This window comes from Cyprinodon tularosa, unplaced genomic scaffold (assembly GCF_016077235.1).
Source record: "Cyprinodon tularosa strain WSP-4 unplaced genomic scaffold, ASM1607723v1 ctg167, whole genome shotgun sequence".
Taxonomy (NCBI): domain Eukaryota; kingdom Metazoa; phylum Chordata; class Actinopteri; order Cyprinodontiformes; family Cyprinodontidae; genus Cyprinodon; species Cyprinodon tularosa.
Window position 1 is genome coordinate 1,649,667 of NW_024038504.1, and position 17,065 is coordinate 1,666,731.

Consider the following 17,065-nt stretch of genomic DNA (forward strand, 5'->3'; position numbering starts at 1 on the left):
ACACCAAAAGGGGGCGCTGAAAACCTGGAACAGGACCTAAATGGAAAGGAATCATGGGAAACCTATTAGTTATATCTATCCTAAAACACATAGCTTTTTCTTTAAAAAAAATTAATTTTAAAGTGCAATAAAATAGCCTAATATATGCATTTATATATATATGTATATATAAAATACATATATGTATGCAATATATATATATGTATGCAATATATATATACATATATATACATATATATATATATATATATATATATATAGCTATTGCACTTTAAAATTACATTTTTTAAAAGAAAAAGCTTTGTATTTCACGTTAAATATATAGCTAAAAAGTTTTATATGTGTATAAATAATTTATAACTAATGGCTTTTCCCATGATATAAATATTGTACATAGATTATAAACAAAAATAAAAAGATTTTGCATTTCATCCGTCAGTATGCTCTATCCAGCCTCCTCAAGTGTAAAAGTTTTAGTTTTATGTTTTCTGATTTTGTAAAAAGTCTTTGGCTGCCTGATTATTGATCAATTAATCAAAAAAATAATCTACAGATTAATAGATTTGTAAAATAACCATTAGTTGCATATATATATATATATATATATATATATATATATATATATATATATATATATATTTTTTTTTTTTTTTTTTTTTTTTTTTTTTAGGGTCATATTTAGAAAAAAAAAACAAAAAAAAAAAAAAAAAACTACCATATCAATCGCAAATGCCTGTGGTTGTATTAGGATTGCTACATTCTTAGGGAAGGTCATGTTTATGGAACATACTGGCCTGCTGCTATCTAAGCATCTTGCTTGACCTTCTTACTTTATTTTCAAGTTTTTGGCCAAACGTGCTGCCTAAATTTTACATAGATTAAAATGAGACACAGTAATGGGCTCCCTTTACTATGTGCCGGCTGAAAACTTACATTCAAAACCATTTTATTGCAATCAAAACAGCTGGTTACTCTGCAAGTTGTTTAGTCAGGTTGGAGACTCTTTTAGGCTTCCGAGCTTCTTTTTTTTTTCATGACGTGGAGTCAATAATGTGTCAGAAACATTCCTCAGTGATTTTAATCAGCACTGACTAGCTGAACTGAATAGCTTTGCAGCTGAGGCAGATGTGTTGGGTTCGCATTTGTGATAAAAATCTCCTGCTTCACCATAACCACTAGGAACCTACTAGAATGAATTGTAGTGATAAGAGAGTCAATTGGAATACAGCTATCTAATCTTGTTCAAAAGACCAGTTTTTAGCAGTTTGGCTTAGCAGTGCTATTACTTACATCATATTTGTAGTAACTGCCACTCAAATCTATACTGTTTTGGCCAAAACGGTATAGACTTGTGCAGCTGATGTAGGGATACATGTTTTTTGTAAATGTAACTCGGATTTTTTTAAATGCGACTTACTGAAAGCAAAGTACTTAACATATTTCCCGGAGTGAAGCAACAATGTGATTTATAATGGAAAGAAAATAAATTGTTACTTCTAATCATTTCAATCAACCAGTTAGCTTTCTCAAATATATTGTAATCATAAAAAAATAAAATAAAAATCTGTCAATATTGACAGCTACTGCAAAAAAATAAATAAATAAATCCACTGTACTTTATTTCCAAGTTTGAAGGCATTTTGCTTCCCATCCATTAGGTCTGAGGGTTTTGACCCAACATGAGCAGAATGGTGTAAACGGTTCAATTCAGTAAGGAATGCTCAGATGTTTATATTGGAAAAACCAAACGACCTTTCCACAGATGCATGGCTCCACACAGGAGAGAGATCTCTTTGCGGTACATCTACACCTTATGGACAGACATTATTTTGAGGACCAGAATGTTCACATTTTTGGACAAAGAAAACAGGTGGTTTGAGAGGGGCGTGAAGGAAACCGTTTATGTTTAGAGAGAAAACCCAAACTCAGAGGGGTTGGACTCAGGTTTCACCTTAAAAAACCTACAATGCAGCAATAGAGTTGATTCCTTCCTGCTAACATCTCATCCCCCATCACTATGCAGGGGACTAAAACATCTCACCTGGTCAGCCTGGCCAACAATGACCCTAACAACTCCCTTTTTAGAGGCATAGACCAGTATCAGGTATTGCAGGCTAACAAAGATCTATACAACTCCCCATTCCTAAGGGGCATATCCATTCTTCCGATTCTATTTGCATGTTTTCTAGGACAAAACATTTTGAATTGAAAAACCTTCCTGGATGGGAAGCAGAAAGTCTTCAAAGTCCAGTGGATTTTTTTTTTTTTTACTTTTTTGGAATGACTATGACCTGGATGACTAAGAATCTTCAGCAGCGTAAGACAAAACAAGGCTTTGCTTTGGTCCACTCTATAAAGTTTGGAACTCAACCCTAATTCTTTTTTAATTTAAAAAGCTTCCTGGATGGGAAGCGAAACATCTTCAATCTTGAAAACAAAGTCCAGTGGATTGTTTTTTACTTTTTTGGAATCACTATGACCTGGATCACTGAGAATCTTCACCAGCATATTGACGACTACAAAAAATGTAGAGGTCCCAATTCTAACAGCATCTAGATAAAAAGCATGTAACAATTACACATAAATGCATATCAGTTTGATTTGTTCAGATTGTTTTTATTTGCACAGCAACGTAAAAATTTCCTCCCCCTCAATTCATTTCTTACCATTGGTAGAAAAATCTGATTTACAAAAGGAGCATTGATGAGTGTTTGGGATGGTGTGCTGGCGTACAGCAGTGCAGAAGAACTGAAACCAGGCAGGATAAAACTAGTTAAACCCTTATTTGGGTACCATATGATCAGATGATTAACTGCTACAGGAGTAACTCTGATGAACAACTAACTCTTATGTGTGGCTTATTGTAAACACAAGACTACAGAATGTGCACTATGGAGGTTATAAAACCATGGAAGGGGCTTTATTCTAAACCAGCCGCATCTGGACGGCTGTTCAGGACAGGCTCTGAAATTCAAACTCTTAGTGCTGATGTTGGTTCCCATTAAACCTTGTTTTAATTTAACGTGAAAGAACATATAGCTTAGGTGAAAATGATCAACTCAACCAAATCCTTCCAGACAGACATGAATTAGTGTAAAACATTTACAAAAACCAAGAACACACAAAGCACATGAGGTACACAAAACATTTTCATGGCACCATCCACACACTAAATATATTTTCCTGTCAAAGCTTCACATCAACTATTTATCATTGAACAAATGATAGTTTACACACTTCTGCTGAGCACAACTTGCAGCTTTATCATTACTAATCAGTTTTTTTTTTTTCAGCGGATTGTATCTATTATTCCAATTTATATAACAATAATTATGTTATTGGTAGCAGTAGTGGCTCAATGAAACAGGAAACAACAGTAATTGCCCTTATTGACCTATCCCTTTTGTTTTGTAAACAAATAAAAAGTCCATCCCCGCCCAGCCCCTCCCCCTTCCCAAAAGGTGACAGTCTTTCATCTCTGTCTCTATTCAACATCATCCAACAAACTGAGCAGTTCCTGAGTTTTATAACTCATCCTTGAGTTGAGAGTCTGTGCCTTCATCGTCTTCCTCTTCCCCCTCCTCTTCTGGTTCCTCGCCCTCTTCCTCCTCGTCTTCTTCGTCCTCTTCCTCGTCATCCTTCTCATCCTCTTCCTCCTCATCGTCCTTCGCGTCATCTTTCCTGTTCTTATCCTCCTCCTCTCGCTTCTTCCTCTCCTCTTCCTCTTGGCTTTCCTTCATCGTCCTCTCACCATCCTGAAAAAGGAAATGCACAATAAAAAAATAAATAAACATCCAAAACTGATAGAAATTAAACGTTGGCAAGCAGAGAGGAGGCATTATACTAGGAGCATACCTTAGTTTTACCCCAGGTTTCGTTGCCAACTTCTTCAGCCAGTTTAGGATCATTGGTGATAAGGAAGTTGTCAAAAATGGTCCCAGATTTCACCTTTAAAAAAAAAAACAAGTTAGTCAGTGCAAAAAGTCTAAATCTTTCAATAAACTATTATATTAATTTCCAAATCATCTATTCTTTTCAGCTTTGAATCCTTTGGTGCTGAATTTAAGAGTTTGCGATTTTTTTTTTTTCCAAAGTAAAGCTTTATGTGTCTTTTTCTAACAAGTTTTAAAGTATAAATACAAATATATTGATATTATATAAATGTTTATACTGTGGTGAGAATTAAAATAGTGCTAACAGCTGAGACTATCAGGACAGAAGGACAAAGGAATGAATAGACGGATAGATTGATGGGATGACTTGATGGAGCGACAACAAGCTGGATATATGGATGAACAGAAGAATAAAGATGAATGGATTGACAATAACAAAGGTTATTTCCATGGCAACTCCCCAAATGCTGCATGCATGCATGCAAATCTGTGCTTATTACTATGTTGTGGCTTACAGGATGAAATCAGAGCTAATAAGAATTTAATTTTTAAGCATTTTATTCTTTCCATATCAAATTAAAATAAATATGTTGCCTGTAAGTTAGTAAGGAATCGAAATAAATAAAAAATAAAACCCTATTATAAACCTTTATTTATAAAATTAAAGCTAGTCTTCGTAACTCCCTTATAATCACATCAAAATTTGATGAATTGGGAACAAATTATAGTCAGACTGACTTAAATAGTTTTATTTGTTTTCATCAAGACCCCTGAGCTGCTTTGAGCTCTGATAGCTCAGTGTGGAAAACAGCAGAAACCAGGCTGTTCTTTCCTTCCAGTCTGTTCCTCTTCTTGGTTTGATGCGTGTCACAACCGAAGGTAAACTCAAAGAAAAACTTACTTTTTGGTTGATGAAAGCTTGTTTAATTTGTCAACTGGATCTTCACAATGCAAACAGATCCCAGTCCTATTTTATTTTGCTACCTAAGAAATAAAATATTTGCACGCACCCCTTGCAATGCAATTGGGGTAAGAGGACCCCTGGTTGGGAATCAATTAACTTTTTTCTCTTCCCATAAGTCCCCCTCTCAGTCAAAAGTATTGATGATTGTCCAAACGTGGAACATACAAGAACTGATTATTAATCCTCTGTACTTCCATATCAATGGGGTTTTTTGCACCATGTTTTTTCTCCCACACTGTTTACATTTGATCACTACTGCACTTTAAGGAATGGAAATGTCATGAGAGATGTACAAAACAAAATTTTGTTTTGTATACACTCTGTGTACAACATGACAAATCCTAATTTAGCTGTTGTAATGTTATAGGGGACTGGATGTAACCCACCTGCCACAGGTCCAGCCCGATCACGCCGATGCTGTCATATTTGTAGATCTCTGGGTCGGCTGTGTATTCTGGATTGTCAATCTCAGGGTGGACCCATTTGCCTTTGTATGCAGGGTTATCAATCTCTCTTGGTTTCCACTCACCCTGCAAGCAAAGAAAAATTAAAACAAAAACACACAATGTGGATTATGTCAAAATAAATAAAAACATGAAACCATTTAGAGAAAATGTCAGAAAGAGACTTTAATTATTAGTTATTAGGTCCGAAACTGATGATTAATTAGTCAATTGGTTAATCTGTTGATTATTTTTTAGATTAATATTCAGATAACAAATGGTACCTTAGAAAAGACCTTTAACAGAATTTTAACGAGGTGAAACTAAAACTATTCCACTTAAGTCCTGGAAAGAGTATACTGACGGACAAAATGAAAGGCGCTTCCTCTTCAATGTAAAAGGTTTTGTTTATGTTGTTTTTTTGTTTAGTTTTTTTTTTGAATAATTACTGCTATAAGTCCATTAAAGACATGTTTTAGAGTCTCTATACTGCAGTTACAATGAATGAATTGTTAAAATAGTTGACAAATATTTCAATAATGATGACAATTTACCCCATAAAGAGTTTCAGCGCTAATAATATAATACATGGGAAGGAACAAAATATTACAAAGACATAGTGAATATCTGACCTTGTAGTCAGGGTTGGTAATCATGGGGGGCTCCCACTCTCCATCCATCTCATCATCCCAGTCGTCAGGCTTTTTGGCATCAGGATCTGGGATATTCTCAGGCTTGTCCCAATCCTTAAAAAAAACGATAAAGACATTAGAACAATTTAATTTTACTAAACTATATCCTGAGTTATAGAGTGGACGGAAATATCCGACTAACCTCAGGCTTCTTATCCTCCGGGTCTGGAATTTTCTCCCTGTCATCCCAGTCCTCTGGCTTTTTGGCATTGGGGTCCTTGATTTTTTTGGGAGGCAGAAAGTCCCAGTCATCCTCCAGGTTGCCAGACTCGACCTTCTTGTTGTTGATCTTCACCTCATACGTGTTGTCTGGGTTGACAATCAGCGTGTACAAATGGGTGTACTCATCATCCTGTAAGCAGAACAGCAGCAGATGTTAAGAACTAGATAGAAAAAAACAAACATTCACCAAATGATCTCCTTTATTACAATGTACTTATCACAATAATTCACTTTCCCCACAATATGTTTAGAGAAACTACACATTACATACCTTGCACCTGATATCCTTGTTAATCAAATGGTTTTTGCCTTTGTAGTTGAAGATCACATGAACTTTCTTTGTTCCTGGGCCACAAATATCAGGACCTGCAGAAGATACCAGACCAATTAACAAAAATATAAAGTTTTAAGCTATTTAAAATTGAGCATTCTATCAAAATACAGTAAAAAACCCAAACAGATTTTCTCTTTACTAGAAATGTAACCAGTGGAGTCTCACCAAACATGATGTTGTAGACAGAGTCTCCATGCATGTCATCCTGATTGAGCTGAGAGGGAAACAGTTTGATGTAGCCTCCGCCACAGTCGATGTTCTGCTCGTGTTTCACAGTGAACTGGATGACTAGAGACTCGCCTTTGTTACTGAAGTCATCGAAACGGGCTGACAAAGCATAAAAGCGGGCATCCTGGCTCGTCTGCAGACCTGCGGTAAGAAAAGAATCGTCACGTGGAAGATCCCAGCTGAGGAAGACTTTAACAGCCTGATACTTAAAGTCATGTATGGGAAGTAACGAACAGAAAAATTATACTGCAATATAAGCAAAAAGGTTGACAGTACCATAATGATAAACTTTTAGACCTGCTTACAGGACAAACAAAATAAAAAAATAAATGTTTGACTATCTAAAGAACATAAAAAAAAAAAAAAAAAACTGCCACAGCCGTCGCTAAGCACTGGTAGCAACAAAAAGCAGTAAGAAGATGAAAATATGTTTTCTGTCAAACCATTGCGACAGTTTCAAATTCTTTTAATGAAACTAATAATTCAGTGGTTTTGCTGCACACTGCCAAGTGAGCTGTATGAAAGACAAATACCTACTACAGTAGAAGATGGACAAAAATTTGCTGTTTTGTTTAAATTTCCCATTAGGAAAAAAAACTTTCAAAGCATGGAAAAGTGACGTAACAATAATAAACCAGTATGAATCAATATGTTAACTTTTCTAAGCAACATTTCTTTTGTCTAAATAAAATAAGCTATATAAGCCTTGACATTTCTCTTTTAAAATTGTGTTTAAATGTACTATAACTGAAAAGCTTTCTGTTTTTTCCTAAATTACCAAATGGATTTAATTTGGGGAAGCAGGAGTGTGTGGCTCACCCAGAGCTCCATTCATAAAAGAACCACCACTGCTTACTATTCGTGGATGATGAAAACTGCTTCATATATTGCTTATATTTAAAAGACAAACCCCTTAGTCAAAGTGTGGCTCCTTTCCACCCACCTTTGTTCATCTCTGCATCTCCATAGAACTTCCCTGCAGTCAGGACAAACTTGCCATAGTCTGACTTGTGCTTGGATTCCATCCAGCGACTATTCCAGGCATCTGCACAGGACAAAAATAAAATAAAAAATACTTAGCTTCAACATTCATCAGGATGGTGCACCTGTGCTCATGCTGATGAGGATAAAAATCAGTGCAGGTGCTCTTTACTGTGAGGAGAAATTGAGCATGGTGGGGGTATGCAGCAGGGGTGGGGGCAGTTTTGATGACAGCTGGGGGTAGCAAACAGATGGACTATAGCTGAAGGAAGAAGTAGGAGCTCCAAGATTATCTTATAAAACTAAATGGCATTTACCCTGATGACCAGATGATGCATGCATATTGTGTTTAAAAAAATCTGAAATTACATGCATGCATTATTTTCTGCTAGAGCAGTTGAAAGGTGCACAGGATGAACATTCACTAGAAATTGATAAGAAAAAGGTACATTCTCACCACCATCCTCGAACTGCTCTCGGAAATAGACCGAGGACTCTGCCAGGATGGAGACGGCAAACACGGCCATCAAAACCAGCGACAGCCCGCTCATGGTTAGGAGCTAAATATCTCTCCGTCCGCAATAAATCTTAAAAATATTTAATTTGCCCGCCTGAATGGATATTTCTGCCTTATCTGCAATATATATCTATATTATCGGTCCCGTCTTTCTCATACAATCATATTAGAGCGCAGAGCCGCCGAGGAGAACCAGCCGCTCTCCTCTCTGCTCGGAACAGATGTCTGAATCTGATTGGTCAGCGGCTGAAAACCACACTCGCGGCTTCAAACCAATCGGAGAAGAGAGAATAAGTCTGTAGCCAATAGGAAAAGACCACGCGTTTGCCTGATACACGCCCCAAGAATGATGCTCCTGTGTGGATCACATGGCTGAAGGAAAAAAAAAAGACATATGGGTGGAAGACGTGGAACTCCCTACTAGAATAACCAACAAAGAATAAACCGAGATAAATTATCCGGGATGTAAAATCAACAGTTAGATCTAGTCAATTCAGTTTATTTATACAGCGTCTAATCATAATTCAAATCATCTCAGGGCCCCTTACAGAGACAATAATGTCAGACTCAAACGTTTTTTTGTTTTTTGTCAGAGCAGTAAAATCTGTTTGCTTTTACAGATTTATGCAAATATGTCTTGAAACAAAGCCATATCCTGTTACTTGTTTAAATGATTGAATTTGAATATCAGTGTTCTGCATAAATGCATCTCATTCATATTTATTCGGATCAAGTCTTTTTAAAAATTCAATTCAAGAATACTTTTTAAATTCCAAAATAAATCCAAAAAAAAAAAAAAAAACTGATTAATAAAAGTATTCTTGAATTGAATAAAAAACAAATGGAATATAAATCTATTTGGGGATTTAACAAAACAAACAAATTTGGACTGTTCTTTACTGTTGATTGTTGCAGTAACTCTTAGGGTGCTTTAGATGCTTTAGATAAGTTGCTTTTCTATGGCTGTTGGATTTAATAATCCCCTGTAGCAATCTGTTTTACAGCAGTCTGAAGAGGCCTCTGACATTCTGATGTTTAGCGTTCTTTATAGTGTTCTTTATTTTATAAAGAATTTATGTTGGTAAAATCAGCTCCAAAAAAAGTTCCCTGAACTAAGTAATTTGCTCTGATGCTGATAGTCCAACTGATGATGATGGAAAAATCCCACACATCCAGCATCTTGCTGCAGACACTGGGGCACTGAGGCTATTTATTGTCAACCCAACCCCTTCTTCCCTTCAGTCTGTTGTCCAGGTGAACACTGTGGGTATTTCATTTGTATATATGTTTTTAGTTTAGATTTGGAAATTTCAGGATAACACAAAATCTTATGGTAATTCTCAATGGTGGTTATCACATTTGCATTCATTCTAAGATATGAAGTCTTAAAAATCTAAGTACTGCATACATCCACTCAATTTGTAGCAAGGGTACGTAACCTATACCAGAAAACTGGCTAATGGATTTTTGTTGAGAGCAGAGGTTGGATCCCACCTGGATTTTTTGTTCAGCTGAGGAAATTAAGCTGTTTGAGGGAAAACGTGAAGAGCAAAACGTTATCACTGCACAATTACTTGCCTAATAGTTTGAAGGGGGAAAAAAAGGGGGGGAATTTACATTTTTAAAACTGCAACTATTTTGTGGAGCTATGAATAAACTCAGCGTTTCTCATTAATGGACTTGTAGCAGCATTCACATCAAATAGTTATCTGTCTGCTGGGTTTCCTGGTCTGGTCATCATAATTTGTTTTGCTCTCTAACATTCTCAGAGAAGAATTGAAACGTTAAAAAAATAAACAGAAATAATTATGCAGATTGAATTATAATCGTAAAATTGCTGAGTTAGATTCCTTCAGAGAGTTATTTGAACCACAACTGATTTGGAAACAAAAGTAAAAGAGGCTAAATATAACTTCATGACTCATTGGTCAGATTTTATTTTTTTAATTAACAAGTTTATTTTTATTTGCACCACTTTGCGTTGATCTATCATATCCCAGTAAAACGATTAAAGCTTGCAATTAGTGTAAACTTTGCAAAATCTAAAAAAACTAAAATAAAAGACGCAATGAGAAGAAACAGGAACAGAAACTATATGTAATAATGTGGCTGAAGTAACCACAGGGATAACTTTAAGTCATGCTGTTGATATTTGATAGATACTCTCTTTATTGTAAATGGATTGAGTGTGTATGTGGAAAAAAATGAGTTAGATAGAAGTTTGATAGAAGAAAGAAATCCATTCAGACAGTAAACCAGACTAGCATCCAAATCTGAAGCAATATAAATATTTTACTGTTTCATTTATCATTGGCTCATGAGATGTGAGCTGATTTGAACTTCAATCAACAAAATCTTTACATTTTCCCAGAAGAATGGATCAGAGTGGAAATATGTTAACAAAATAGTAGGAATTATGCACATTAAAAACACATCACAGTTTGTTTTTAAAAGAAAAATACATTTACCGTCATATAGATTCTTCACAACGTGCAAACATGGCCTCACAAATGTCCAGTAACATTTTCCAGTAACATTTACACAACCGTTTTTTCAATGTCAGCCATGTTACTTTGTGAATAGCTGTTCATTCATCAGCATGATCTCACTCTGTGCAGACATTGAATGTAATAATTGTGTGTGAAAGTAGGAAAAGAAATTCTAAAGAATTGATAGGTGGGATCCGGCATGCATGTCTACTAATGCATTAAATGGTGGTGCATTCATCTTAGACAAGAACAGTAAAATACAACATGATCTCATGTCTGCTTTAAAACAGATCCACAAACAGCACATGGCACAGTAAAAAAGTTTAACTATGGCACAAATAATATCAATAAATAAAAGGTGTCAAGGGGACAATATTTGCTATGCAAATGTAACACATGGATTTATAAAACATTTTAAAAAAATAGCACAACTTGTAATTGTGCAGAAAAGAATCTTAAATAGAGAGCTTAATGACAGGTAGCATTTCACATCACAGATCTTCAATTGGACACTGTGAGAGCTCAGTCCAAGCCTCCATGTTTTTAATATCGCTGATATGCCCTGCAGGGGGGCTCACGCTCCTCTCATCCACAACCTCCGCTGGTGCCTGGCCATCTCCGGGGGGACCCGGTCAGACACGGTGTGTACGCGTCTGAATGGGGAGGGGGTTAGTGCGCAGAAACGAGCAAAGGAGAACACTCGATGGCTCTGTCTGCAGATGGACTGGAAAAACCAATGAGGACCTCCCCACCGGGCCGATGAGTCTTTCTCCCCTTCTACGGGAGAAAGAAGTTGATCCTCTGAGGGATGGACTTGCATCCTTGGGCTGAGAAGAGTCTCTCCTCTTTGGGCACATACAGCATTGCCTTGGCGACCTCATCTAGAGTTGCTTCATCTGCCTCCAGACCCCGTGCTGCGTAAGCATCCTGCGCACAGAGCTTAACATGGCGGTACTCCAGAGGCAAAAAAGGCACAAAGAAGTCAATCAGATGGTTGGACATTAGCTCACTCTGAGCAAAGCCCCCTGGAGGAGAGAGAGAGAATAAAATCGACTGACTAAAGCAGATTAAAGATTTGACTTTAGCTTTAAAAAACCTACAGAACAGCAGGGTTTACCAGGTGCAAACTAGCATCTGACAGCTTCAGCTTCGTACCTTGTGTTTCCATAGTTTCAGCTCGAAGTCGATGCTCCAGGTCCTCCATACCAATGTCCTCCCGGTTCTGACCCGAGTGCCAGAAGTCCAGCGCCACGTCATTAATTGTTGCACCGCCGATATTGCTGTAGTGAAGCAGTGACATGTCACATAACAGCACAATCTGTGCAATGTTTAGCAGAGTTAAAACAAAACTCAGAAGCTGTACTTTATTTAATCACCTGTAATTAAAACAATTGTTCTGCTGACATTCTATTATACACGTCCTTTTCCAGGTGTGTTTGAAGATTGGTTTCATTTCATATCACAATTCATCTAACTTTAAGGGTTAAGTTAGTGTAGTATCTTTTTAATGTTATATCCTAAAGCTATGTTTTTCCATCATCCCTGAAAAGAAATACCCAGTCAAAAAAAAAAAAAAATGGTTAACTTTAAATATTCTAAAATTTTTGCCTGGATTATTAATTTCAAATGTTAACAATTTTTGGGCTCCACATGGACCCCTGGAGGAAGCTACAAAGCTGACCAAAATAAATATATGGATGCCAAACTAAATAGATTTTTTATAGTTTTAGAATAGTTTCTTATATTATTAAGTTGGATTATTCATTTCGCCTATCCAGAGGTGTTACTCCATGATTATTTTGGAAACGGGAGGACATGTTTTCAGATAATAAACAAAAAAAGGAAGCAAACACAGAAGGCAGGAATATCTTCTAGATTTGTCAGATTTGGAGGATTTTCAACACAAAGTAGTGAAAACAAACCAATCCTTCAAAAATGAAACATAAGTTCCTTAGATTGATGCTCCAACCTGAGGAAGATGAAGATGGCCCTACGGTAGCTGACCCCATCTACGTTGTCATAATGATCCATGAAGGGCTTGATGGCATCGATGAGGCCTGGGTGGAGCTTTTCAGCCTCATCGAAGATGAACAGAGTCTGTGGGCAGCGCAGCACCAGGTCTCGGATGGCCTCCCTCAGCTGACCCTGAAACCAGTGAAGGGCAGCAGATCTAATATCTCACACCCATCATTCGAAGTTTATTTACAGGGCAAACAGGACAGATGTTGAAAAAACTAACAGAAAAATGTATTATATAGAAAATATGCGAAGGAATTAAATTATAAACATAAATAATATGATATGTGATACTTAAAACATCTAAACATTTTTTGCTAAGCCAGAAAAAAACAAGGAACCGAAAGAAAATTTTTTTTTTTTTTTTTTTACTAACTCATGGAATAAAATTTTATCCTTTTCTATTGTTGTGTCCTCCAAAATAAAAAAAGAGCAGAAGCTCATCAGTAAAGAATCTCTTTTTTTACAGATCCAAAAAAAGCTTTTCTGTGTACTTTACGTGTCTGTAACTCCGCTATGTAAACGCCAGTTTTACAAGAGTGATTGTGTAAAAAAAAACGATGAGCCCATCTGGGCCATTGTGGCCTAGTTGGGCTTGTTCCAAGTTCCAAAAATCCATGTATACCTGTGGTGTTGGAGCATCAATATTTGATCAGAAGCATCAGCCCAGATGGTGGCCGTTATCGGCAGAGAGCTGGGTTACAAAATGCAGACTAAACATCTGATTAAGCAAGGCAACCGACCCACGAACACGTTTAACATGTTCCCGGAACACGGCGTCCAGCTCCGTGGGTTCCTGCATGTCTTACCTTGTATGTTTCCAAGAGTCTGGCGTGCGGGAAGTGGAACGGAGCGATAAACAGACGGACGCACTCGCTCTTCACCCCATCCCGGTAGAGGTTGTCAGCGATGATACGGGCCACATAGTTCTTGCCCGTTCCTGTACAGCCGTGGAAGGAGAGCGTCAGGGGCTTGTTGGACTCTGGGTTGATGATAAAACCCTGGATTGCTTTAAGAACCACGGACTGGACCAGGTGCTGCCCATGGAGCTTCGTCTGGAGGTCCTTGGCCAAACCTGAGTGGGAGGATTACACATACAGCATTCTGTTTGCAGACATTTCATCAGTAAAACATCTAATTTTTCACACAAAGAAACTCTTATCAAAGAACTTTGAAATCTACTTCCTTTAATATTTCTAAGCATGTTATTACCTGCAGATTTTGGAAATGTAAAATGCAGTGCAGATAAATCTTTGGTAACTTTTAATCTACCACTTTAAATAACCATAACCTGATCAAGCTTCCTGAACAAATATAAGATTATGACAGGAACATTAGTCATCTTGATAACCCTTTTAAACCATTGAAACAGATAAGAAACCAATAAATCCACAATAAACCAACTATAAAATGAGATCACAGGAAACAGTCAATACGTCCAGCCAAATTTCATAAAGCTGGAATGACACGCGGTGACTAGAAATATACAGTCTATTTTTCCATGACACTATTTACTGTCATGGAAAAATGGAGCCATCTCTTCCTTCTTCCACATGATTTTCTCGAGGTAAAGTGGCAGCTGGGTGGTTAATATATCTAATGCACCTCATTACCAAGAGAGCAGTAAGTGTGACTGTCGCTGTAAAAACAGACATTTGGGCAAACGTAATGTTAAATTTTATGAAAGTTTAAAAAAACTGTAGGAGGAAGCTGTTTTTCTCTAAAATGAAAGCATGTTTTAGGTCTATCTTAAATAAATCAGTTGAATATTATGTCTATGTATTAACAAAATCATCCTTAATTCTGTTTCATAAGAATCACTTTTTTTTGTTTTACTCCATACAATACATCATAGCTCTGAATTATCTGTGTTAATTGAGGTATTAGATTAGTCTGATGAAGGGAAAATTAATCAAGCGATTGGTGCATCTTTAGCAAATACATCTGACATGCCCGCTTCTGCAGGGCCATACGTTTGGACCAGGATCTGAGCACCATTATTCTGAAGCACAACATGTGGTAATCTGCTTTTCAATTAAACATTGCTGGATCCAGAAATGGGACAATGATCCCATAAAAGCAGAAGGTACTCCAAATAGATCCTAAATCAAATACCTTTAACAAAATAAAAGCCTATAACCTCCAGGGGAGCTCTGCAAAAATGCAAGAGGACAATTAATTCTGCCAAAGGTTGGAGATGCTGTTATAACAGCTGTATTGACAGTCATGGAAACTCTTCAATCCACTTTATTTATATAGCACATTTAACTAAAAATATTTCCAATGTGCTTCACATAAAAAAGCAGTAAGAGTTTAAAAGGAACACAGAGGACCCCACAGTTATGCAGTGTAAAAGCAAAACTCTTATATTCCAGATGTTTCTGCCTTTAGTGATGAGGCAGACAGTTGAAAGCAGACAGGAGTGATGAGCTACCTGTGATGTTGTTGGTTATCCTGCAGTCCCCAGACTCACAGCACTGGCCCAGGCTGCAGTACCACTGATGCACCAGGCTGGTGTAGTCCTGAGGAAAGCTCGGCCACAGGTCCCCAACAGGAACTGAACGCAGAAACAGAAACCAGCCGCTTTATAACGCTGTAGCGATCACAGCATCGATTCACATGTTTAAGGCTCACCTTGCTGTGTGGAGTCATCCTGCTGCGGCTGACACTCCCCCTCCCAGATGTTACAGTAGAAGTAGTTGAAATAGTAAGTAGAGACGTTGCTAATGCTATCGAGGCTGAGGAAGTCGGCCTCTGCGGACAGGGCGCAGATCAAAGGGAGCAACCAGCGCCAAATCATCGGGGATCTGGACGGAGAGCCGCGAGGGCCAAGAAGACATGGGTCAGAGGAACCTGGGCCCCATTTATTTAAACCCGACAGTGACGGGCCGCTGCGGGAGTCCTGTCTCCACCCACACCACCGTACCGGCTAGGAATGATGTCCGGGAAGCACCGCGTTACGTCAGTTCCGGCTGACTCCACCCACAGGAAGAAAAAAAAAAGGCTTTTCTCAAATAAAATCCCATCTTTGTTCATTTGATTTTCTAAATAAACAGGTTATACATGTCAGCTTTGATGTTTCACTCATTTGGGGAAACTGGCAGGATCAACTTTCTTTAAAAGATAAATTATCCTGTTATAGACTGTTCTGTTTGAATGGGAAAGGGTCGTCCTTCCCAGTTGTCGGAGAGCGACAGTTCGCTGAGTTTTACGGCAGGGGGAGCCATTGAGTTTTGTTGGGTGTAGAAGAATAAAGAGAACCGGAAGCTGGGTTACCGTTGAACATTCTGGCCCGTCTCCTGTCCTGTTTGTTGCTTACGAACCCAGATCGCTCGGTTACAATCAAAGAGTTGGAAAATGTAATAAGCAATGTTCCATCATTGTGCAATCCTTCAATTTGGTAGTGACTTATAGCTCATTTATTATCTAGTCTGAACCTGCCCACATCAATTTTATTTAATCTTTAACATTAGTTGCTTTAACTGTTCAATATTTAAATTTCAGTCACAAAACTCAGAACTTCTCTCAGTGAGTAGGTACTTCCCAACTTGTAATCACTTTCATGAAAATTTCAGCTCAGAAACCAGGGATATTCTAGAAAGGTTTGGAAAAGGTTTCCAAAAGGGAATCCTGGAAGTGCATTTAGTTGTACACTGTAGACAATTTAGCATTCAAGAGTAAATCTTTGAAGGAATTTAAATGAAGCTTTTAAATGACTGAGCCTAGGTCAGCACCTACCAGGTAAAAATCACAGGTATGCGATTTGTTTCCCTCTGTCATGTGAAAGTGCATCACGGAATAAGGAAATTTTAAGATTTTGTACGTTTGAAATAAAGATGCAGTAGAATTTTAAAATTTCTTTAGACAGCATGCTGCAGATTTTCTAGAATATTGGTATCTTTGAAAATGTTAAATTCAACATGCCCACCAGTCTATACCTCCATTTACAGCAGTTATCAGGAAGTGCTTCTCACTTAAATGTGTATGTAAATGTATTATCATGAAATGGGAACTTTGAAAATTGATAAAAATTCAGCTAATTGATTGACAGTATAAACCTTTAAAACACTCCTTTAGCAAAGAGCGACCCACTCAGTAATGCCCAATTTAAAAAAAAAAAAGTGTAATTTTTTTTGTCAAAGCTCTATCCACGTGAAAGGTTTTAGTTGAACCTGGTTTAAATCTGAAAAAAATATATAAATCTTTTGACACTTTTTACCATTTGATGAATGAAAAAATATCAAAATTGCTCATTTTAATTTGAATACCAGATTTTCTACAACTGC

At 37.2% G+C, this 17,065-nt stretch overlaps 2 protein-coding genes across 2 annotated transcripts; both read right to left on the reverse strand.

The window, feature by feature from the left end:
• Positions 1–2,595: 2,595 nt before the first annotated feature.
• calr (calreticulin) lies at positions 2,596–8,509 on the reverse strand. The gene is made up of 9 exons (XM_038281116.1): positions 8,215–8,509; positions 7,720–7,821; positions 6,714–6,917; positions 6,486–6,580; positions 6,135–6,344; positions 5,933–6,046; positions 5,244–5,387; positions 3,856–3,948; positions 2,596–3,755 (listed from the first exon to the last, which is right to left on the reverse strand). The coding sequence occupies exons 1-9, from the start codon at positions 8,306–8,308 to the stop codon at positions 3,525–3,527; spliced, it is 1,287 nt and encodes a 428-aa protein (XP_038137044.1). The 5' UTR covers positions 8,309–8,509; the 3' UTR covers positions 2,596–3,524.
• A 1,711-nt stretch (positions 8,510–10,220) lies between these two features.
• On the reverse strand, positions 10,221–15,760 carry tor3a (torsin family 3, member A). Its single transcript, XM_038281115.1, has 6 exons — positions 15,414–15,760; positions 15,214–15,336; positions 13,589–13,854; positions 12,733–12,908; positions 11,919–12,043; positions 10,221–11,788 (listed from the first exon to the last, which is right to left on the reverse strand). The coding sequence occupies exons 1-6, from the start codon at positions 15,577–15,579 to the stop codon at positions 11,541–11,543; spliced, it is 1,104 nt and encodes a 367-aa protein (XP_038137043.1). The 5' UTR covers positions 15,580–15,760; the 3' UTR covers positions 10,221–11,540.
• Between the last annotated feature and the right edge of the window lie 1,305 nt (positions 15,761–17,065).